Source organism: Larus michahellis, chromosome 4, assembly GCF_964199755.1.
Source record: "Larus michahellis chromosome 4, bLarMic1.1, whole genome shotgun sequence".
Lineage (NCBI taxonomy): Eukaryota > Metazoa > Chordata > Aves > Charadriiformes > Laridae > Larus > Larus michahellis.
Window position 1 is genome coordinate 39,185,017 of NC_133899.1, and position 23,016 is coordinate 39,208,032.

Below are 23,016 nucleotides of genomic sequence, written 5' to 3' on the forward strand. Positions count from 1 at the left end.
TGCCGCGGATGCCCCCGGGGGTGCCGCAGCTCCGCCACCGATGCCCACTCTTGCCCCGCGGTGCTGCTTTCACCTGGAAGAAGCCGGACAGGCGCGGAGGTGAAACCCTGCTTCAAGAGATGCTAAAGCACCCAAGAAATCGGCCCCGGCGGGACTCCAGCGGGGATGCTCTGTTCCCGGAGGGGCGGTGATCTGGGGGCAAAGTGTTGTTCCCGCATCCCGCATCCCCCGCTCCGCGGGGAGCGCTGCCCTGTGCCGCCGACCCAGCCCGGCCCGGAGATGCGGGGGGCTCCCCGCCGAGACCCCTCCAGGGCATCCTCGGAGGAGTTATTCCCCGTCCTAGCCGGCCGCTGTCGGCATCCCCTCGGGCCTGGCTCCCTCCCGGGGGCTCCCAGCCCGGCTTGGCTGCCCCGAAGCCCCTCTCACCGCCGGGAGCTGCAAAGGCCACCGGAGAGATGCTGCCGCGCACCGCAGCGGAGCCGCTAAGGACGTGAACCAGCATCCCGATGGCGGAATTAAGCAGCGCTGCTGCTCCGCGCGTCCCTCTGCCCAGAAAATGACTTACCAAAAAAAAAAACCAACAACCCCCAACCCAACAAACCAGCCCAAAATTCCCTCCCAAACCCAGCCCCAAACAAACAATCAAAAAATAAATAAAACCCTCAAAAGAACAACATCAGAAAAATCCCAATTCTAACTAAAAAAAAAAAACTAAACCCAAACAATCCTCTCTCAAATAGTTTCACTTTACATTAAATTCGCAAAATTTGCACGAAGCTCAGGTCTAAATGCCGAAGGCGGAAAGAAATTGATCGGGAAATTAATTGAAGTAAATGAAATTATGCTAGTAATTAATCGCGTCGCGATGTATCAATAAAGTGAGAATTAAGTCCTGGAGTTCTTTTTCTTTAACGTTCATACCAGCCTTTTGCTAGAAATAGGGTTTTGGTTTAGATCATTCTCAGATGCAGTTTTAAATCCTGAAGTATCGAGGAAAGGAAGGATAAAGTGCGAGTAAGCGCTAACGAGGATATTCTTTGTTGACGAAAAATAATGTGTTCCTCGTAAACGGACCCTAATGGCTTGTTTTCATTTCATGCGTACAATTTCCTACCTTCTTTGATGGAAGGTTGATGGGGTAAATAGTCTAATCTTATTCAGTTCACCTCCTGTGGATTCCCAGTGACAGTCGTGACAGACGAAGTATTCTGCAAATCACAAGAGCCAGCTACCAAGAGAGCCAAACGTCTTAATAGGGAGTTTTTAGGGACTTAAAACTGCTCCATTTTAAATTCACGGAACATGCAAAATATAAAGTTCTCCGTACCATTGCAACTCTAAAAGCTCTGTTTTCTAAGCTAGAAAAGGAAAGTTTCTTTCTTAAAGAGAAAAGAAAAAGGTACCAGGACGGAACAGAAGCAAATCGGAACACCTACCAGACCCGGGGATTTGAGATGGCACGGGTCTTTAACATTTCCACCTCCTGGCTTGTTTAAAAATAAAAAGTGATACCTGTCTGGATCTGAATCTGTTAAAAAGAAGGGAAAAAAAAAAGTTTACAACATTCACGTGTCCTAGTTCCGCCAGGTGATCTAGGAAAAGAGAGAAAAAAAAATAAAATAGTTCATTTACTCAGTGAAGATGTTATTGCTTCACCGCACAAAGCTTAAATCAGAGGAATGCGTTCTCCTCAGCGCCCTTTCAGTTCTTCGAGCTGGGGGACGCAAAACTCAAACCCTGCTACAGAAACACTTGGAGGGGTGGACTGCATGGCTGTATCGCAGTTTATTTTTTTTTTTTAAAGCGCTTCTTAACCAATTCGAAGCATAAATAATGAATCTGAGCTTCAGACAGAGGAAATCGCACCCGCTAATGTGAACTAACACGAGCAAAGTAGGTGCATAATAGACAAGGCTAGGAGCTGCTAACCACTTCTGCACAATGGCATTAATAAGATTAACCTGGGCAATTAGCCGGTGCAGCAGAGATCAAGCCTAAATCTGGGGCCTTTCAAAAAAGCCCACTAATGGAAAGGATTACGTTAATTTCATTAATTCTCAATACACAGACCCGGGCTCCTTTCACTCCTTTGTGTAACCCCCACCTCTTCCCCACCAAAAAGGGGGAAGGGAAAAAAAAAAAATCAAATCTGGTTTTGTTTGTCATCTGCATATTACCAGGAACTAAATCCAGGATGACGTCGCCTGGGTATAAAAAAGGGAAGAGGTTCAGATGGATTATACTCCGAGCAGCCCTCTGGGTTGAGATCAGTAAACAGGCGAGAGTTGAGGGGGGAAAGTTCCAGGGGTGGATCCTGCGCACACAGACACACACACACGCACAGACACACACGCACACGCACACTCTGCCCGCAAGCTGCCCTCGGAAAAAGCTCCGCTCTTCTCGCTCCGATCCCATTTTAAAATTTCTCCGAAAAGTTTCGATTTCGTGTGTCTCCAGCCTTCCCCCCCCCCTCCTTTCCCTTCCTTTCCCCCCCCCCCCCTTCCACCACCCTCCCTCCCTCCTCCTCCTCCTCCTCCTCCCGGCCGGTCCCGCTGCCCTGCCCCGGCACGGTTTGGGGCATGCCTGTGAGCATGTTCAGCATCGACAATATTCTGGCGGCCAGACCTCGCTGCAAGGACTCGGTACTGCTGCCCCCGAGCGCCGCCGCCGCCCCCCCCGTCGTCTTCCCCGGCCTCCACGGGGACTCGCTCTACGGCGGCTCCTCCGACTACGGCGGATTTTACTCGCGGGCGGTGGCACCCGCCTCCGCCCTGCCGCCGGCCGTCACCGGATCCCGGCTGGGCTACAACAACTACTACTACGGCCAGCTGCATGTGCCGGCGTCTCCCGTGGGCCCTTCGTGCTGCGGGGCCGTTCCCCCCCTGGGCGCCCAGCAGTGCTCCTGCGTCCCCCCCGCAGGTAAGGCGGCCCCGAGTGGGACAGGGAGGACGGGTTTTTCCTTTGTTGCCGCAGCCGCGGGGCAGGAGGGGGATGTGGGGGGACCTGGTGGCCCTCGGGGGGGGGTGGTTCGGGGAGGTGGTGGTGTTGGTAGGGGGTGAGCAGCGATCTCATGCGAAGCCTGTCCTCGTCTCGTCTGTCTGTCCGTAGGTTACGAGGGCACTGGGTCAGTCTTGATGTCCCCTGTTCCCCATCAGATGTTGCCCTACATGAACGTGGGCACTTTGTCCCGGACGGAGCTGCAGTTACTGAACCAGCTGCACTGCCGCAGGAAAAGGCGGCATCGGACTATCTTCACTGACGAGCAGCTGGAAGCGCTGGAAAACCTCTTCCAGGAAACGAAGTACCCAGACGTGGGCACCAGGGAACAGCTGGCCAGAAGGGTGCACTTAAGAGAGGAAAAAGTGGAGGTATTTTGCTTGCCTTTCACCCCCCCTCTTCCACTCTCTCCCTTTCGCATTTAAACGCCCTGGGAGCGGAGGTACCTCGGTGCGGCTCCGCTGGCGGCGGGGAGAGCAACGGGTTTTGCGGGGTGGGTGGTAGGGAAAAATGAAAGTTGTTGTTGTTATTATTATTATTATTAATTTCCAAGCGCCCTTCTGGGGGCAGCTGGCCGAGCCGATCACACGGCTGCGAGCGAATGCCGAGAGGCGGCCGTGGCTCCCGGAGGGGCTCAGCCTTTCCCACCCGAGCGGCTCCGGGCGACGCAGGGCTTCGGCGGGACGGGGGTCAGGCTGTGACTTTGCCTATTTTTATTTTTATTCCCCCTCCCCTAATAATTTCATTTCTTCACAGGTTTGGTTCAAAAACCGCCGGGCAAAGTGGAGGAGGCAAAAGCGATCGTCTTCGGAGGAGTCGGAAAACGCACAAAAATGGAATAAAGCGTCTAAAACGTCCCCGGAGAAGAGACAAGAGGACGGGAAAAGTGACTTGGACTCCGACAGCTGATAACTCGCGGGGGGGGGACATTTCCCGTGGACTGTCGGATACGCTCCAAAGGATGCTACTAATCTTGCACAAGCTCTGCCTTGTTGAGGGGGGGGGGGATATATCTGTATATAATGTACAGTGCCCCGAGTTGATTTCGTGTAAATAAAACGCGTTGCGGAGGTATTGCACAGGTAGACGGCGGCGCGTTTGTTCCCCCCCCACCCCGGGGCCGCGGCGAGAGGGGAGAGGAGAGCGGCGGTGTCCCCCTCCCCGGGGACCAGGGGTGGCTTTGCCGGCCCGGTTACTTATTTAACGAGGCTTCGCCAAGTTTGGGAGCAAGCGGAGGGACAGCCCCTCCAGGTCTACCCCATATCCAGAGGCTTGTCCCCCCAGGGAGCGCCGGCGAGCGGCCCCCGCGCCGGTCCTGTCCCGCTGGCCCAGCCGGCCTGGAGGCGATGCCCGGAGGAAATATTTGCAAATCCGGCCTCGCACTTTTCACTCCTCTCTCGTTTCCCCGCGCTTTTCTCTCCCTCTCCCTGCAGTTACGCCTTGTCGAGGTTTCCAAAGCGTTTGTCTTTTGATTCCCCCCTGAGAAAAGCTGTCTCGCTCCATCGGTGTTTAAAATGGCTATTAATAAGTTTCATCCACTATCAGATGAATTACGCATAAAGGGAGGTACGAGCCCTCGTGTGCTGCTCCAGGGGATGTTTCACAAGAAGTTGCTAATGGATGTTTTCTCCCCTTTGAGGCAGCACCTTTGCAATTAGGAAAGCCGTGACAGCCTGGGCTCGTTCTACTCTCCCCTCTATGAGGGCCTCGTAAAAGTGACGTCTGTTCCCCCTGTAAAATTCACATTCATTTTCCTTGTGCTTTTTTCTCCTGTGACTCCCCGACTCCTGGTGCTCGTCCCTTCAGAGCAGAACTACTGCAGTTTCCCCATGTTGTCTTGTTTAGAGAAACTTTTCCCTCTCCTTGTCTACAAAGACTGTCTATAAATTTAAAACAAATGACCTGAAGGTGTAAAGCCAACGCAGATAACCTCTGGCTGGAATTCTTCATGCTGTGCCTTTCATTCAGAAATTAAGTGGTAATGAGCTGATTTTCCTTAATTACAGCCAATGCCTAAACTCACCTGTATCTATTCAGCTCGTCTAGCATAGACAAGAAATTGGTCTGTAGAAATGTGCTCACCATTGCTTCCAGTGACACTAGAAAGGGTCGGCTGCTGTGTTGCTTGTCCTTGTGCTTTTTCTCCCTTTCCAGCTATATCCAGCTTTTTGCGGGTATTGTAGCGTGGTGCGTATTGCAGGTGTTAGTGCGATGGAGCGAATCTCAGTACCTCTCTGCTCAGATAATGTACCCATGTTTCCTCATAGGTGTGGTATCTCTCTCTCTGAGCAACCTCTCTCCATACCAAGAGGTAGGAACAGCTGCCGTGGAAGAAATTAAGTGTGGTTTTGTGTGAGTCAGTCCTTTAGGGGGCTTACAGTTTCACAGTTACTGCTCTCTTGAACAAGAAAAGAAGATTTTTAGCCTCTTTTGTTCCTTAGCACAGCAGAGGAGGAAGGGAAAAAGCAAACTTCTCAATGGATTCTTCTTCTTGGATATATATCATGGTTTGGCTCTACTGAGCTATTGCATTTTGGAGACGCTACCCTATTGCTACGACATGTATATGATCTCTGTAAACTGTATTGAATTACAACCCAGGAGCACTGAAAATTAGTTTTCAAATTACTGAAAATTATCTTTGAAAAGAAGTGTTTTGTTATGCTATATTCAGGAAGTCTCACTGAGTGGAATTTTAATGTCATCTCCTCTGTATTTAGTCATTGTTAGGTTTTAAAGTGCATACTTGATTTGCAAATAAAAGCCAGGTCTAAGGATAATATTGCCCAGGATTTTGCAAGTGCTTATATATTTTCTTTACTTCCCATGTATAAATATCCTTAGTGCCACACTGGGAGCTTGGTAGGGTTTCGTTTTGTTTTGTTTTGCATTTTTGTGTGTGGAGTGGTAATTTTGGAAGTCACTATTAAGGATTTTAGCCTGCATAGTTCAATGTGGGAGTTAAACTGGATATGGGTTTGCAAGGGGTGGGCTTTAAATATTTTTTTGATAAGCAATACTAGTTACTTAAGGTTGTAGTCCACACCTTCGGAGGCTTTTAGACTTTTCCAAAGGGAGCAAGGCGCTCAAGAACTGCGGAAGCTCCAGGTCACCAAATGTGCAAATTTATGGATTTATTTAGAACTTTTTGTTCTGTGGGAGCGTGGGATGTGATGTAACAATCAAAACCTTGTGATCCAAAACATGCTTTCTGTGCATGGGATTATGATGAAGTCACCACTGATTGCTTTAAAATCATGTTGTACCTTAGTCTGAGTTAATTTTTGATTTGACTATAAACTCTTGATTACCATAAGCTTCATCTTGCAGTCACTGGTATCTGTTCTTAATACTACATGTAGATGCAGAGCTATTAGAATTGTTAATATCACTTTAAAATCTAATTGAAAAGCAATTTTGCTCTTGACCTAAAAGCTTTAGATGACTTAGTAAAAATGGTGCTTTTGCCATTAGACGCTAGGAGTATCTAATTCTTCTTCTCATGAGTATTTGAAAACCTAAAGGCTTCATTCTCCCTTGTTTTACACTGCAAAATCAGATCCTATGCAGTCTGGAAGAGAAAAACTGAAAAGTAGTGAGAAGATGACATCGAAAGGATCAAGAAAGTAGAAAACTAAATGCCTGAAAGCATGAGGACGACTATAATAAGAAGATTTCTCATTCACTCATGCTGTTTGGTTTGATTTTTATTTTAGGGGAATTCCTACATGCCAAAATGCAAATGCCACGTAACAACTTTCATTATTTTCTCTTTCTGTTGGTGCAGCAGGGGAAAGGCAAAGTGAGGGACCTGAATAAGTGCTATGTTCCAACAGGTTCAGTTCTAACAAAGGGGCTTTGAAAGAGTTGGTTGTGGTTGTTAACACTTGTCTAAAAAGGAGACCAAAAGAGAGTTTTGGTTTTTTTGGGGTTTTTTTTGAAATTATTTTTTTGTTTCTTTGGTCTGTCTCTCCTCTACTGCAATTTACAACCCTGCATCTTGGTGCAAATCCGTTCTCGGAAGATTTAATATAACTGAAAAACCCACTTAGCTATTTCTGAAACGTGATGTGTGGTTCATGGTACTGATGTACTATTTAGGTTTTACAATACGAGTTCAGTTTCATGCCGTCTCACTGATTTTCTACGAAATGTTGGACTTCTTTCTTTCTAAATTTCTGTCTGTAGAATGAATAATATTACTTTCAGATCTCACCAGGGACGTAGGGTGAGGGGAGGATTATAAGAAGAAACATAAGCTAGTTCAGAGGTTCAGTATTGTAGCGAAGAATTATTTCAGATAATGTTATGCATTATAGGAGTAATAATAGAATAATTATACAAAAGAAGCATACACAAAATAAATCTTCCTGACACCAAGCTGGTTTAGGTTAAGAAATTCTCTTGCAAGGGAAAGCCAGGGAGAGCAACATGTAGTAAGCAGAAGCTTTCTGCGGTGTAGAGGCAGATTGAGCAATCTGATGCATATCTTCATTTTGCCATCTGCATTTAGATGCCCAAAATTTATGTTTCGATTTAATACCCTACTTACCATATTTATTTTTGTAGTCGTCTTGTAATAAGTAATACTGGAAAGCAGAGGTCAGATTTTTTTGCTTGACACAAAGTGATTTATTATCAGCTGAAAATCTGGACTCTCTTTTTTTTTTTCCTTTCAGTTTTACTAATACTTGAGTCAACTGGTTTTGAGCTTTACCATAATGGGATCCTGGGAATATAAACCATTCAAACTCTTTCTTACACGTGACTTGTGAAGCAAACATTTGGATTAGTGCAAGTTATAAAAAAAAAATAAATAAATGCAACATTAAGGTACGTTCATATTTTTTGTGCTCCATCTGCATTTATTGGTTCTCTGGGGTTATACACCACGGAGCACAAATGAAAAAAACCTAAAGAGTTTTTGTTTTGTATTCTACCCCCTTAGGATTTCATTCCATTTATACTTTATGTTTTCCTACTTTGGAGACCTGGTGAGCCTTGACTAAATCTAGACAGAGAAGTTTAGTCAAATTACTCTGTTTCTCTGGGTTGCCACTTACCCTGATTTGATTAGAATCTGTTATACAAAGGTAACAGTTACAGCTGCAATATTTTAGATTGTAAGCAATTAATACAACCTTTAAAGTGACCTATCTCTGTAAAGTATCCTATGACTTTAAATGTAGAACCCTGTGTTACAATATTCTGGTTTGTACCAAAACTATACAAAGCTCAAGAGTTCAGACGTAAAATCAAAAAAGGAATTAGACTTCGTTCACTCTTTGCTTTCAGAGTAGAATTGATGTCTACAGACAGACAGAGACTATATCCCTCAGGACATATGGCAAAACTTGAGGCACGATTGCATGGTATAACATGGAGCAGGAGAAAGGCCAGGAAACTTGTTATAGCTTAAAAGTACCAGTGCAGTTGAATGTTGAAAGTTACTTCACCTCTGTCTTCTAAATGCTGTCTGAATACTGGCTTCTGCATTTCTTTTCTACTCCTTGTCTGGACAAACACGCGTGCTTACCTCGGAGATCTGGACCTTCACCTCATTAGTATACCCCAAAACACGTCGAATACATGTGCCAACATAGAAGTTATAATTGTCTCTTGACATTCCATCCAGGAAAAGGGCCTTGACCCAAAACTCTGAACGCTGAATCCCCACCAGAGTCTGTCTGTGTTTGTTTATATAAGTACACCTATAATAAATCTTTATGCTTTTCTGTCTTTGAGGGGATTTACTCAGTGTTTGCTACTCAGTGACTGCAGAGTGCTTTGTCAACATCGTGTGTTGGGTTTTGACCATAGTTACGCCCCTGTAAAAGAGCTGACTTTGGCGAACGGAGCCGCCTCCTTCTGGGCAAAACCGTCTCCTTCAACAGGGCAGCTGCCTGCAGGGCTTCTGCTCGCCTTTCTGTGCAAGGTGGGTGGACCTGTGGACGTGGCAGAGTTAATAAGTACTTTTCCTAGAAAAAACACCCAGAGAATTGGGATTCTCATGGCATCATTTCAGCGATCTGGTTTGTAGGGTCACATCACAAACTGCTGGATCTGAGCTGCGAACTACGGTGATGGAATAAGTTGCTGAAGAACAAGGATGGGAACTTCTGCAGCTGGCATCCCTCTTGACTCCAAGGTGTTGTGAGTGTAGAATCTGAATATACCTGCATTTATTTCCTTTATTTAGGGCTTTTGGCAAACTGTCAAGGAACTTAGCTGTGAATTTTCAGAGTGATCCTGAGGTGGGGAACTACTGTTACTCCATTTTAGTGTTGAAAAAGCTTAGGTACCTCCTCCTCAGCGGGACGTGCAGGAAGTCTTTGGCATCATGTGGGGAAGCAGAAGTGGTGCCTTATTTTCAGTGGTGGATTTTAATGTCATCACCATATTTTCCTGTTATCCTGATGGAAATTTGACTTTCCTGGTGAAAATAAAGCCTTCATGGTTATGCTTTATGTAATTACGATTTTACTTGTTTCATGAACAAAGTACACGTATTTTTGCCATGCGAGTGAACCAAGATTGAGGGCTAAATTAATGGAAGATAAGAGAACGTAGGGGGCAATATGGTTTTGGTGTATGAAAGATATATTTGAAAAGCCACGGAATGAGAGCCCTGACCTGCTTTTCTTGCATACCCAAAAACTCTTGCTGAGTGTTGCATGTGCAAGGAATGCAGTACCAGCAGAGAGTGAGTAACTTTCTATTAAGAGGAGAGAATGGAAAAGAGTTCTTTTTATGCCAAATTTTACCCCACAGTGGATAATTCCAGCCAAGTTGTAAACCCCTTAAAAGCTATCAGGCACCAGTATAATGAAACACATAACTGAAATTTACTGTACTTGTGTAGATTGCAAGCTTACTCTTGAATATTTAGTCTTCGACTTCTTAAATTTGTAGTTTCCACAGAGGGCTTATAAGTGCTAGAATTTTGATTAACTGTCTCAAATAAACTACTGCTATTGTTATCACTATAAATCTCCCTAACCTAAGAGCCTCAAGGAGCCTGATATTTTCTATGGAAACTGTAACGATTTAGAAGGGCATGAACCCAGTACCCTTTACTTGGCGCTTCCTGTCATTATACAGAAAGTCTCAGGCTTCGTTTACATCAGTTATTAGGTCTTATTTGTTTAATATTACTTTTTCATTGGTTTTATACTGTGTTTATCATGCACATTTTTAGAACATACTGTATTTTTCTTTTAGTTGGCCCTAAAGATATGGAGACAGCTCTTCACAACTAAGCTTACCCACTTGTGGTTCCTTTAGCCTGGCTGAAAGGATAATGCGGAAGCCTGTCTCAAAGCCTTTGGGAATTATTGAGAAACTTTCCTCTTGATCTGGCAATATTTCCCACTTACATTAATGGATGGAGATATTTTGCAATACATTCAGTGAAGATGGGGCGTTAATCCCTGGTCAAAAGGAGTAATGATTATGGGACAGAGCCATGCAGGAAGGGATGGTTAGTAATCCCAGGGGAGTTTTGTTCCTTTAAAATTCTCAAACTGTTCTGTTCTGACTTGTTTAGCTAACGTGGTCCTTCCCACCTTGTACAGGTGCAGTTTAATTGGGATAGTTACTGCCGTTAGTACTGCTGTTGGTGGAATAAGCATTAAGGAGGTATTTGTGTTCATGGTAAAAGTTTTAGTGGGATGTCTTTTAAAATAATGTGTGCTTGCATCCCGGAAAGCCAACTGCATCCTGGGCTGGATCAAAAGCAGCGTGGCCAGCAGGGAGGGAGAGGTGATTTTGCCCCTCTACTGCACTCTGGTGAGACCCCGCTATGGAGTACTGTGTCCAGCTCTGGGGCCTGCAACATAAGAAGGACATGGACCTGTTGGATTGGGTCCAGAGGAGGGCCATGATGATGATCAGAGGGCTGGAGCACCTCTCCTATGAGGACAGGCTGAGAGTTGGGGCTCTTAAGCCTGCAGAAGAGAAGGCTCTGGGGAGACCTTATACCAGCCTTCCAGTATCTAAAGGTGCCTACAGGAAAGCTGGGGGGGACTCTCGATCAGGGAGTGAGTGATAGGATGAGGGGGAATTGTTTTAAACTGAAAGAAGGTAGATTTAGATGAGATATTAGGAAGAAATTCTTTACTCTGAGGATGGTGAGACACCCTGGGAAAGGGCTGCCCAGAGAAGTTGTGGATGCGCCGTTCCTGGAGGTGTTCAAGGCCAGGTTGGATGGGGCTTTGAGCAACCTAGTCTAGTGGGAGGTGTCCCTGCTCAGGGCAGGGGTGGTTGGAACTAGATGATCTTTAAGGTCCCTTCCAACCCAAACCATTCTATGATAAAAGCCATGCTTCTATGCTGAAATAATTATTCTAGTGCAATGCAGTCTTTAAATGAGTAAATTATTGCTGTTAAATTAGGCATTAATGTTATTTGAAGTGTATCTGTGATGTAGAAGTAGGTATTTTCCATGCAATGAGGCTTGGCTAGAGTCAATATTAGGTCCTCAGACCTTCTGTGAGGCTTATCTCCACCTGCATAAAGGCAAGATAAAAGTTTGACACCTATCATGCTGGGCCTTAAAGGAACATCTGATTTACCAGATGTTTAAGAAAATCCAGAACAGTATTTCTGAATTGGAAAGCAGCTGTGTTTTTCTCTGCTCACGTATTCATTGGCACAGCTGCTTCAGATATCCGGGCATCTAAATTATTCTGACATCAGAAAAAAACACTGAAACGGGGACTGATCATGACCATATTGCTTATGACGGTTTAATGCTTTGGCTGACTGATCACTGGGAAAATGGTTCAGTCGCCAGACACATTGCAGCTAAGGAGCAAGTAGAATTCATGCTGAGGACTAAGAGCTAGGACATTAGGTGCGCTGGAGGCATTCTTTCTAATATCAGTCTCTTTGAAGTCGCTGTCTTAGGAACAGAATCGGTTTCCATTTCAGCTTCACAGTCTCTTTGGTTGCACTCTGAAAATTTTGGTCTTGGCTGGGTGGATGTCAGATGACTACAAAATAAAAACAAAAAAAGAAAAAGATTTTATACTAAATCTGATGTTAAAAATAGTCTTTAAAGGTCTACTAATTTGCATCTTGCTTAACTCTGCAGGTTTTTGCTGTTCTTTTCCCAGTCTAAGTGTAAGTTCTCTTAAAGACCACTGGACGTTTATATAATGACTAGATACTAGTTTAGAATCAGTCTATTGATCCCACTCAATTTCATTTGCATTTTAGAAAAACATATGAGGACATTTTTGGAGAAAGAAGGTCTTGGGATTACAGAATCTGATCTTCATCTCTGGAAGAAGAGCATGAGAACTGGAAGCTGTAATCTTCCAAACTGCATTGCTGAGACGCTCTTGGCCCTGGATCAAGAAGAAAGAAGAGCAGGTAAGAGCCACCTCCCCAGATTTCCAAGTCAACGCTGGATGTAAACTCATGTGTCTATGATTAGCTGTGACTCTTGCTAAGAGGATTCGGCCTGCAGAGATAGCCAATAACTGTTATTGAGGGTTCTGGCTGAGGATTAAAATCATTTAGGGTTTGATTGAAAGTATGTTTGTACAACTGATGTTTTAAGATTTTTTTTTTTTAAACAGTATGAGATACATTTTGTGTTTATTTTTGGAACAAAAAATTGAAATGCATTTTTGTTTGTATACTGTCATGTGTTTTTGCTTTCATTTATTTATTTTTACTTCCTCTTACTGGAAGTCCTTCGACTGTTGTTGCAGCATAAGTTGTAATGACAGGAATTTACACCTGTAAATAACTGAAGCCTTGTGACTCATTTTAGAAATCCTAGTTCTTTCTGATAGCTCACGGTTATGCACGTGTGACATTCAAATGGTGGGGCTTCACACAGACCAATCATTTGTCAGGCAGCTCAGGAGATCTGAAGGTTATGGGATGATGCTTATTATAAAATTGAAAACTTCTGAAATCTATCTTTAGTGTGGAAGTATCTTTTGTGCAGAAAAAGTCAATGGAACGTCATGCTTAGGCAAATGATACATGACAGTTGCAGACTGTTCTTGCAAGGACTGAGGTCCTTCTTTACCCACCTCAGCAGCTTGAATCCATGCCTGGCGGATACAAATTGGGATCCAATAACAATAACGAAGTGTTTAGAAAACTTGCAAGGCCCAGAGGGTAGTGTTCCAGGCTAAAGCCTTGCTGACATAGATTAGTCAGAGACATTCCAGTGAAAAAAATAGGTAGTATTTACAGCACAAACTGAGAATGAGTAGTACAGTCCAGTGGATAGGACACTAGTATGGAAGTAACAGAAGGGACCTTATCCATAGTTCTGCTGTTGCTGGAAACTATTGGATGCCTATGGTCTCATCTAGGCCCGATATGTTTCCATCTGTAAAATGGAAATCGTTCAACATGATATCCATAGATACCAAGTGCTAAGTACTATTTCTCCACTGAGGTGTCTTCTTGGTGAGTGTTTTCCTCTGTTCACTGCAGATAGAGCCATTCTTTAGGTTGGAAAATAAAAATATTTAGATGGATTTATAATAACAGACCAAATAGGTTCTTGAGAATGAAAGCGCTGCAAAACCTGACAACCTCAGTAGTGTCACCAGCAGTAGGTTGATAGGTTTGTAAGCTAGAGCTCACTTTCCCCTCTGACATCTTTTTTTTAAATCCATCCTGAAGGAGGGATAAAACAACTTCAGATCTCATCAAGGAGGCACCTGAGCAAGTGTGAGATACCAAGAAAATAATAGGTTGGCCCTCTGCCATATATTCTACACTTCTAGGGGAGGGACAGCGGACAGGCTGTAGAAGAAGAGATTGCAAGAGTAAGGCAGGAATAGAAGCATAGAAATCCATGGACTTTTTCACAGTGAGAGGTTGGAATTTTCTTTTCTGAACTGTTTCCAACAAATTCTTAAAGAAAGGGGTGGGATCTAAAGGGTTAATCACTTGGAGTGGAGGCAGAAGATTGATCTGCCCTAGCCTGGTGATGTTAATGAGTTTGGCAACTTCTCGATCTGTATACGGGTGTGATATTTTTACTGGTTCTCGTATTGCATATGCCTATATTTGCATTTGCAAGCAGAAAAGCTTTTCTTCCAGTATTGTCAGCATCCCATTGAGAGGTCTTACGGTGCACAGTTATCAAATGTGCTTGTAATCACTAACAGCAAGTTAAATGTGATCATTACACATTGTAATTTCATTAACGTGATGGAATCTTTTCTGGCTTGTCACTTGCTCCCTATCAAAATAAATTACAAGGCCGTAATGCTCCACTGTGGTAAGGTGGACAACCGCTTCGTGGCAGGTGTTGAGCTGAGCTGAAAATTATTGCAACCTCAAAGCAACTATTTGGAACATTGGGTTTTAATCTATCAGTACGTGGAATGGTGTGGAGGCTTTGCCCCAAAATCGACAGTGTATTTTATCCAAGTAAGAGGATTCTTATTGCAGGGATGGTTCGTTATTGACCATCATTTTCCTCCATCCTCTCCCTCTTCCCAAAGAAAACAACAGCTAAGAGTAAAAGGGTTGTAAAGGGGATAAATCCTTTGAACCGACTACAGGGCAACTGTATGAAATGGATGAGATCTTGCAAGGCTGGCTGTATGTGACCTTCCTGTTAATGGTGCTCTGGAACAGCTAGGCTCATGATCCAGGGCAGGAGACACAGCAGTTGGGAGTTGGCCAGATGTTGCAGCTTAGTGACCCGGCTCGTGCCATTACTGTGTCCTTTGCAGTAATAGCAGGAGATCGACCCCGTTCCACTTGGGGACTTCCCCATGCCAGAGAAATCCCATAGGAAGTAATTAAACTGCAACAAGCTTCATAGTAACTTGCATTTTAGCCTGTGATCTAACTTTATAACCAATGATTGAAAAGTAGGCAGAATACTGCTGATTTCCCCCATAACAGTTAGGAGATTTACTTGGTTAATGTTTTTTTCCTAGGTCTTGAGAAGATAAGTTATAGACATTGTGAACGTTACAGATGAGAATTTTAAACATTAGCTGTTTATGCAAATATATGTGGATATGTGCCTATATTAAGTCAACTGGTAAAAATGATTAGTACTTATTATTGTTATGTAAGTTTAAGAAGTGACCTAAATCTCTTACGGGACCAAATACAATGAAGAAATTGATTCTTGAAATGCCGCTGCTCTTTTGGGACTCAATGCCCTGCAGAACTGTATGTGTTCCTATTGTGTGGTAACTGAGGTGCCTCAGGTGTGGGCTTGCACCGTCTCTCGAGCAGGCCTTTTCTCATAACGTCTCGAACACGCGATTAATATCAGTGCAAAGAATAATCTGTTCTTTGAATTTGTGTGTCTTTAGGTGACCAGAGGGATGGTTTTAATTTGACAAAGACTACCCTTGTGCATTTATTGAATATAGTTCATAACAGAATTTTATTTGAATGCATCTTCCGTGTACTGAATGTTTCACCTCTGCTACCGGCAATTGTATAACCGAGCTATGGGAAAGTGACTGGGGAAGGGGGGAAGCAGGGGTGCAGCGGAAAAAAATATCTTATTGTCTCCACAGCAGGCATCTCCTGGTGGAAGACAGACTGCTCGTATCACCTTTCATTAAGAAAGAGGAAAAATGGGAATACCTGGAGCATTTTGTGCTTTCATTAACAGTACCGCATAAGTGCAGCTGGATGTTAGGGCTGTGTCAAGTCTCAGTTCATTTCTGGTTTGCAGCCCTTTAGCCTTTGTACATTTCCAGTAATGTCACAGATTTGCTGCATATCTTTACTTTTTGCTGCCTGGAGAGATTTATAGTGCTTTTTTTTTTTTTTTCCCCATTTGTTTTGCAGCTATGCCTATTTACTCTAAATCAGTTATAAAGTTTTGTTCTGTGTGTACATCTGGCAAGAGAAGAGGTGAATTTTAAATAAAAAAAGTAATTAGTGATTTAGGATGCATATGTCTGGTGAGATTAGCTACTATTTGAGCTTTTCTTATATCCAGACAGAATTAATACTTTACCAACTTTACCTCCCATGAGAATTGAACTATACATGTATATGCTCAGAACGATTATTCTTACACTATTTTATGGGCATGTCTTTCTATAGCTGCATTTTATTGTTGCATGTACATGCAAGTTGCATGTGCTGGAAATCTAGTATTGGTTTCGGATGAGGACACGTGTTCTCTTAGTGGGACATTTTGGTTACATCTCCAATAGCTGCTCCTAAAAAGAAGCTTAACGGATGTTGGCTGTGGTTACAGAACCCAACTCATGTTCTGAGAGATTCTTCCAAATTTCGCAGTGGTCCAAATCCACATCTTTCTCTTCTCAGATAGTAGAGCTCCAGAAATGGGTATGATTTGACCTAAAAGAGCATGTTTGGTGCAGTGTTTTGCTCATTTAATTTCTTCTGTCCCAAACCACTTCAGTGAGGTTCAGTTTACTCATGCGAGATATTCTATCCCTGCGGTGGAAGAATTCACCCGCTTCTGATGTGGAACAGATACAGAAAGCCAACTGCCAACATGTGTTTGTATAAATACACATGCTGGTGTAGTGATCCCTTTGTAAACATCTGTACTCGAGAACCTTGCTGGGTTTTGAAAGCTCTTAGGAGGACATGGGGAAGGATCTTTAGCAGAATTCTAACTTGCAAGACGAACAGTCCAAGCACAGATATTTTTTGACACTTTAAGGGAAATTACACTGTTTGCCTTAACCCAAGGTTTTAGGTGAGATAAGTAATTCAACAACACTTTATCCCAATAATGATTCAACAGCACAGCAATGTATATTTTATTGCAGTAATTTTAGGCAATTTTTAAAATTTTCAGCTAAATTTTAAAATTCAGGTACCTTAGTTATATCACCTGATAAGTCACCATGTCAGTTTGAGTTGGTTTTTAGAAGTAGTGAACATCTCCTGTATGTCAGCAGGACTGTTAAACTCCTTAATTTCTATATGTTATCTCCAACTAAAGCATTACACCGTGCCTGTCGGTGGCCCTTTGAGTCATATTCTGCCCAAGCTTCAGCAGGGCCAGTGGGTGGGGATGGCACACCAAAACTGATTCTTGCATAAGACACTTCCTATGGTAAAGGTATTACTGTTAGAACTGGTGCATTCCATTGACGCACGATTTGTAGACTCAGAATTTGCAATAATGAGATTTGAAATTTGTTGTGAGAGCCTTCCAAGAGCTAATAGGGACCAAAGCTTCTTTGGAAAGACAGTATTGAAACTCTAGCAGTGTCACAGCAGTTATATATCAACACTTGCGGCAGCTCAGAGCTGACCCAACAGAGATCCTCCACTGCGTGGTTCTTGTTGCTTTTTGCAGGTCCTGGACTTCTCTTGGTTAAATCTTGACCTGCCAGCTGTGTGTCGTTTTTGAGATCCCATGCAAGGAGAGCAAAATGGAAGGGATATCCGATGCGCATATTTCTGAACTTACTGTGCGATTCCAAACCTGGGGGAGAAAAGGGGAATATCACGTAAGACAGAGGAGCTGAAACCAACAAAATCATCACTTCCTTGCTTCTGTTCATGTCATTACTCTTCAGAGTGCTTTTTGCCAGCCTCAGCAAACACAGAAGTAAATTATGGAAGCATATTGCGGATACGTTATTTTTGTTTTTCTTTTCACTTGTCTGTAAAATGTTAAAAGGGCCATGACAGTTTTTAGCTTAAGATGAGGAGACCCTACTCTTAAGATGTTGAGAAACACTGGGACTTGATCCATGGTGGAGGCTCTGATATCATTTTCTGTTTATGCCATAGTAGCATCCATCAGAGGCAGATCACAGCAGACAATGGCAGCATCAAAATAGAATGAAAGCAGGAGGAGAAGGAGAAGATGGAATTTTGGCAGGAAGCCTGGTGTGGTATGCTTTGCTTCCCTATTTCTAAAAAACAAAAATAGCATCTTAAAACTGATTAGCGCAGCTTCAAATTGAGCGTGAAATGTCAGCCTCTTTTGGTGGTGAAGATAATGCCCATATATGCTAATGTTAAAACGTGTGTGTGCAGCAGGCAGCGTGAACTTCCTGAGAATGTATCGTAATAAACAAGTGTGAGGGTTTTAAAGGGCGGTGATGGCAACTTACGTAGTGTAAACAAGAACATTTCCACCTGTAGATTACAGACACAGGGCATAAATGACATACAATTTCTCATATGAACAGTTTTGTGACTTGGAGATGTACTGTAGGGGCCCATGTTAACAGCTGCTCGTCTGTGATCAGGGGTTCTCTGGTGGTTTCAGCTTGTCTGTGATACGAACCTGAAAAGAGGAATTCTACTAACAAAAGAAAGTCCAATGAATTATTAGAGTTGGAGGGAAATTGAAATAATGGAAATTTTTTTTAACCTACATACTTTTGAAGAAGCTGTGTTAGAACATCGGTCTTGTATGCACCGTTTCAAATAGCAAAAATTGTCTTGTTAATTGGAGAACAACCACTGGGTTTGCATTGTGCGGGATAGAGGTCAGCGTGAGAGTACAATGAATGCAGTGCCTTGGAATAAATTACAGTTTTGAGGGATAGGTCCTGTACACTCATTTTTGGTTTTGGCATTTAATGTCTTCCTCCCATTCAAATATGTGGGAGGAATCAAATGTCAAAATCTTCACTATGTATGATATATAATTTCTCTCTTGTATTTCAGTGGGAGGAACATCAGACCCCAAAATGATTATGTGCACACTGGTAAAGAATACATCACTGCGTATTTTAATGTCAGTTGTGGGAATTGCAGATGGGGTAAAATATTGTTGTCACCTTCTGAGTTTCTGGTTGTGTTTTTCCATGTACTCTTGCAGGATGCCAACAACCCAGAACTTTAATTCTCTGTCCTGAGCTCTGGTCCAGGCCAAAGCAAAACCCTAGAGATGAACATATCCCAGGATTTCAGAATCCCAATTCCAAAGAATGAAACCTAGCATTTGTAAGTAGAGCTTTATATACTTGAAACAATTTGCAAGTCATCTTGAAGATTCCCTGATACATGCTGTAAAAATGCAGTATACACCTATTTTACAGTTGGAAAAAATAGTTATGGAGAGGCTAAAGGCCTACTCATACTTTACAGTGAGTGGCAAAATTTACGTGAGCTCTGGGCTCCACAACTCAGCAATTCTTAAGAACAACTGATGTTCAAAGATTTGCAACCTTTTTGTGTTAATTATATTCTCAAGTAAGATGTCAGTTTAAATTTTGGTGTCATTTACAGAGCGAATCCTGAAGTCACAGGAAAGAGAGTAGAGGAAGTGTGCGGGAGACACCAAGGTGGGTATGAGATAAATATAAATATCCCAGCAGCACAGACTGCAGACAGCTAGCAAGTCCTTTTTGGAGGTTCCTCTGGCTAACTCTTGTGTAGACCTTGGGAGGGTGTTGTCAAAGCCTTGTCCAGCAAATGCTGCTAGAGAGGTTGGGACCATGATACCGTTTGGACAGGCTTCTACATCTGTTTGCGTTGCTCCTGATGCTGGAGAATGCCCAGAGTAGCAGAACGGAGAGGAGAAAGCGGCAGCCCTCCTCTTGTGGGCTCTGGGTTTTACGCTATGCCTCGTCTGGGCTTAGCTGGCCTCCACACTGCGCTGCCCTGTGGTTGCTGTTCGTGTGCTTGGTGTTAGACACGAACCTCCTTCATGGCCCACCGAGACAAGGCCAGTCACTTAGGCTGCGCTTCCAGTTTGCAGCGAGTGACCGAAGCCGTGCAGAAACCTTCCTCTGTCGGTAGCACGAAGCAGGACAGAAATCTGCTCCGTGCCTCCTTATGCCTTGATTAAAACAGAGGTTCTAAACAAGTTTTGTGGATGGGGCCTGATCCAAAGCCTGTTAGAAAGGAATGAAAGTCCTGCATCAACTTCAGTGGGGTTTGGATCAGGCCTTATGTGTCTGTTCTTACTCCCGGTGCACTCTCCGGGAGTTTTGCCAGGGATTCATTGGGAATCGTTTGACTTCAGTGGGACCAGGACTGGGTCCAAGATGAGCAGACACTAGGGGAGTGAACAGCCTTCTTGACCGTTTCTAATTCTCTCTCGAGACACCACGGCAATGCAAAATGGTGTAAAGCAGCATAAATAATTACATATCCCAGGAACAGTGATGAGAATTCTAAGCACACGCAGTCTTATTGCATGTTATCAAGGTTCCCTAGTAGTTAATTTGATTAAGTGGGGCTCCCTGAATGCTTTTTCTCTAAAAGTGATTTACAAAGTGTTTTAACATGAAGAGTTTCCAAAGGCTCTTGGATGTCAAAGAAGAGCTATTAATCTTTATATTAGCATTTTGAAAAACAGCATGTGTTCCCTGATTAGCTGATATTTGTTTGCATTCTTCTTTTCTACAGAGGATTATTGCTTTGACCTTTTTTAGCATATTGTAGCTCTTTTACATATAGGAGTAGAATCTTTTCAAGTTTATAAACTGGAGTTAATCTGGCTTTTCACTGGTGTAAATAGGGGCTGAAGCCCATAAAGAGTACTGAAAAACCTCAGATGTGAGTTTTAATAGTCTTTATCTGATGAAACCTGTTATTGATCTAGTTAACACAGTGTACGGATGACCATCTCAGGGTATGGTGGGGACAACCCTGCCCAGTTCTTACCTGTGCTGATTGTTGCACTGGCTTCAGCAGGACTGAACACGTGCGATGAAGGATTCCTGCCTGTTTTCTTTGCTAGCAAGAAATTCTTACTAATTCAAAAAGAGTAGGGCAGACAGGATTTGCCTGGTGGGCAGGTTATAGGATTTGCCTTACAACGCAGATACGTTTCTTTCATGATTTTAAGTAACTGTAAAGCGTGCTCTCTAAACAGAAGAGTAACAGACACTATGCGCTGTGCACTATTGGAATTCCTTGTGTATCATGGTGTTTTTTTACTATAGCTTGGGATTGTATTCATTATTGGTATTTCTTCTCTGTGTGTGTAGGCAATAAAAAAAGCCCTGTAAACTGACACAGCACCAGACTGATGATACTTTCAGCTGCTTGGGACTGAGAGTGGGGCTGGAAACTGTAAACAGTAGAGGAACTGCGCACTGTCAAGCGGAGGCAAAAAAGAAGGATCATAAAAATCAATAAGAAAGGGCATACTTGATGAGACTGCAGCAGGAACAGCAAGACCATGTCACAGAAATGAATAGCAAAGTCAGAGTCCAGAGTTGCAGCACGTGCCCTTGTTCTAAAATAAATAAAAAACAAGTACCAGGCTTGGTTGCCATTGTTAGGACTCTTGACTTGCTGTTTTGAGATTTTCAGTGTCATTAATTTGGCTCCATATTGCCAGGTGAGAACGCCTAAATTACACATTGTTTTTTATTGCCTTATAGTATTTCTGCTAGGAAAAAAAAAGAAACAAAAAAGAAACCACTCAACTAAGGATCTGCTGCCCATTATAATTCTGACATCATGTGAAAGAAGACACTGTGGACACATTACCTTTTTTACTACGAAATGTTATGGGCCTTCCCCATTATTGATTAATAATTTGGATTCTAGAGAGCCCGGTCATGGCGGAGGCCTTAGTTCCAGAGTTGTACCTCCGCTTGCAGCTGAGCACCCGATCGCTGGTAGCCCCTCACACGCCATCTCAGGGCCACCAAAGCTGCAGCTGGAAACAGTCGGTGTCAGCAACAAGCCTTGTAGAGGGTGACGAGGTGGGGCCTGGCTGAGGGGTAGCCCCATATTTGAGTATATAAAGGAACCCTGCCAGGTATTTTGCATTGTTTAGCATGTTTCTTGGTCGCATTTCAGGTTTCTGTTGAGTAAGCCTACTTCCCTTTCTCTCCTTTTGTCTTCACTGTTGTGCTTCTTGGTGTGTGATTTGCGGGTTTTTTTTTCGGTCACTGTGCCTTCCTGTTCGAATGCTGGTTGTCACTGGTTTGCTCTGTCCTAACTTCTGGCTTCTTGCCATCTCGGCTCTTGTACTCTCCACTGACCTTGTGTTTCATGTAGCTAAGCCATAATGCATTTCTTTCTTAACCTCCCTGCCTTCCCATCTTCATCCTCAAATATCAGATATGTTAAATCTGCATGTGAATTTATACTTGCACATAAATTGGGAAGATAAATGATTATTACAATGTGGAACTTTGAAAATAAATAACATATGTGCTTTTCCCACCCTTGTAGGGAAATTTAGGTGGTTTGTGTTAGCACACTAGCTTATATTTGGTTAAAATAAGCACTTTACCTAACCCATCGACCCTAGTCCCAATCCCTGTTCCCTGGAGGATTTGGGTTTGGCTCAGCAAACACCATATAAAGGGGTAAACTGCTCCCCTCTGCCAGCAGAGTGCTGCCTAAGTCTGATAGTCATCTACTTAACTGGCTTTTTTTAAAGTGCAGAAATGCATGTTGGGTTGGGCCTGCTAATGGGGCAATGGGTTTTTCCTGTAGTAAACCCTGAGACGTTTTTTAACAAAGCTTGAGGACTGTTATTTTTACAGAGCATTTGTGCAGACAGCTAAGTAATGGTGGGTGAATTCCCACATCCCCAAATTCAGGCTGGAATTCTCTACACCCAAAAACCTTTGGATCGGCCGCAAGGCAGTAACACAGCACGTCACAACTGGTGTTGTCGGCTCTTGAAAACTTTTGGGATGCTGCCATGGATCCCACAGCCTTTTGGCTGACCCATCCCTGGCCGTGTACAGCCAGGATAGCCAGCTTTTGCATAGGGGCTGCTGTATTCCCAAGGAGGCATTTTCGGCAGCCCAGACACAGCCACGTTTATGCACTTGAGTTTTAGAAACCTTCCAGGCTCCATCTGCAGACTCTTTCCCTTTCCTGTTCCTCTCCAAATAGCAACACGCAGCCATGCTTGCCGTGTGGTTGGCCTGCTTGAGGCTGGATAGGATGGGGTTGGGGGCCACGTCCCGCCACCGGGCTGTCACTCCGCATTCCTCATCCACGTCAGCTCTTCTTGCAGGGTGCCCAAAAAGCCTGATGCTATATGGGATTTTCATTCACAGGAGGAATTTAGTACTATGTCCTGTCTGCAACATAATTAGCTGTTATTTATTTTAATAGAATGCATAATGCAAG

At 43.6% G+C, this 23,016-nt stretch overlaps 1 protein-coding gene across 6 annotated transcripts; it reads left to right on the top strand.

The window, feature by feature from the left end:
* Window positions 1-2,401: 2,401 nt before the first annotated feature.
* GSC (goosecoid homeobox) lies at window positions 2,402-22,021 on the top strand. 6 transcript variants are annotated; one of them, XR_012586421.1, is made up of 14 exons: window positions 2,402-2,922; window positions 3,112-3,371; window positions 3,757-5,187; window positions 5,268-5,311; window positions 7,680-7,833; window positions 8,821-8,935; window positions 9,041-9,153; window positions 12,095-12,123; window positions 12,220-12,375; window positions 17,740-17,843; window positions 18,628-18,668; window positions 18,782-18,906; window positions 19,192-19,247; window positions 20,901-22,021. XR_012586421.1 is itself a non-coding variant. In XM_074582406.1 (3 exons), the coding sequence occupies exons 1-3, from the start codon at window positions 2,583-2,585 to the stop codon at window positions 3,907-3,909; spliced, it is 753 nt and encodes a 250-aa protein (XP_074438507.1). In that variant the 5' UTR covers window positions 2,402-2,582; the 3' UTR covers window positions 3,910-5,347. The 6 variants fall into 6 exon arrangements, 1 of the variants encoding a protein (XP_074438507.1); XR_012586420.1 differs by having other exon boundaries at window positions 3,757-5,311; XR_012586422.1 differs by lacking the exon at window positions 18,628-18,668 and having other exon boundaries at window positions 3,757-5,311.
* Window positions 22,022-23,016: the final 995 nt, after the last annotated feature.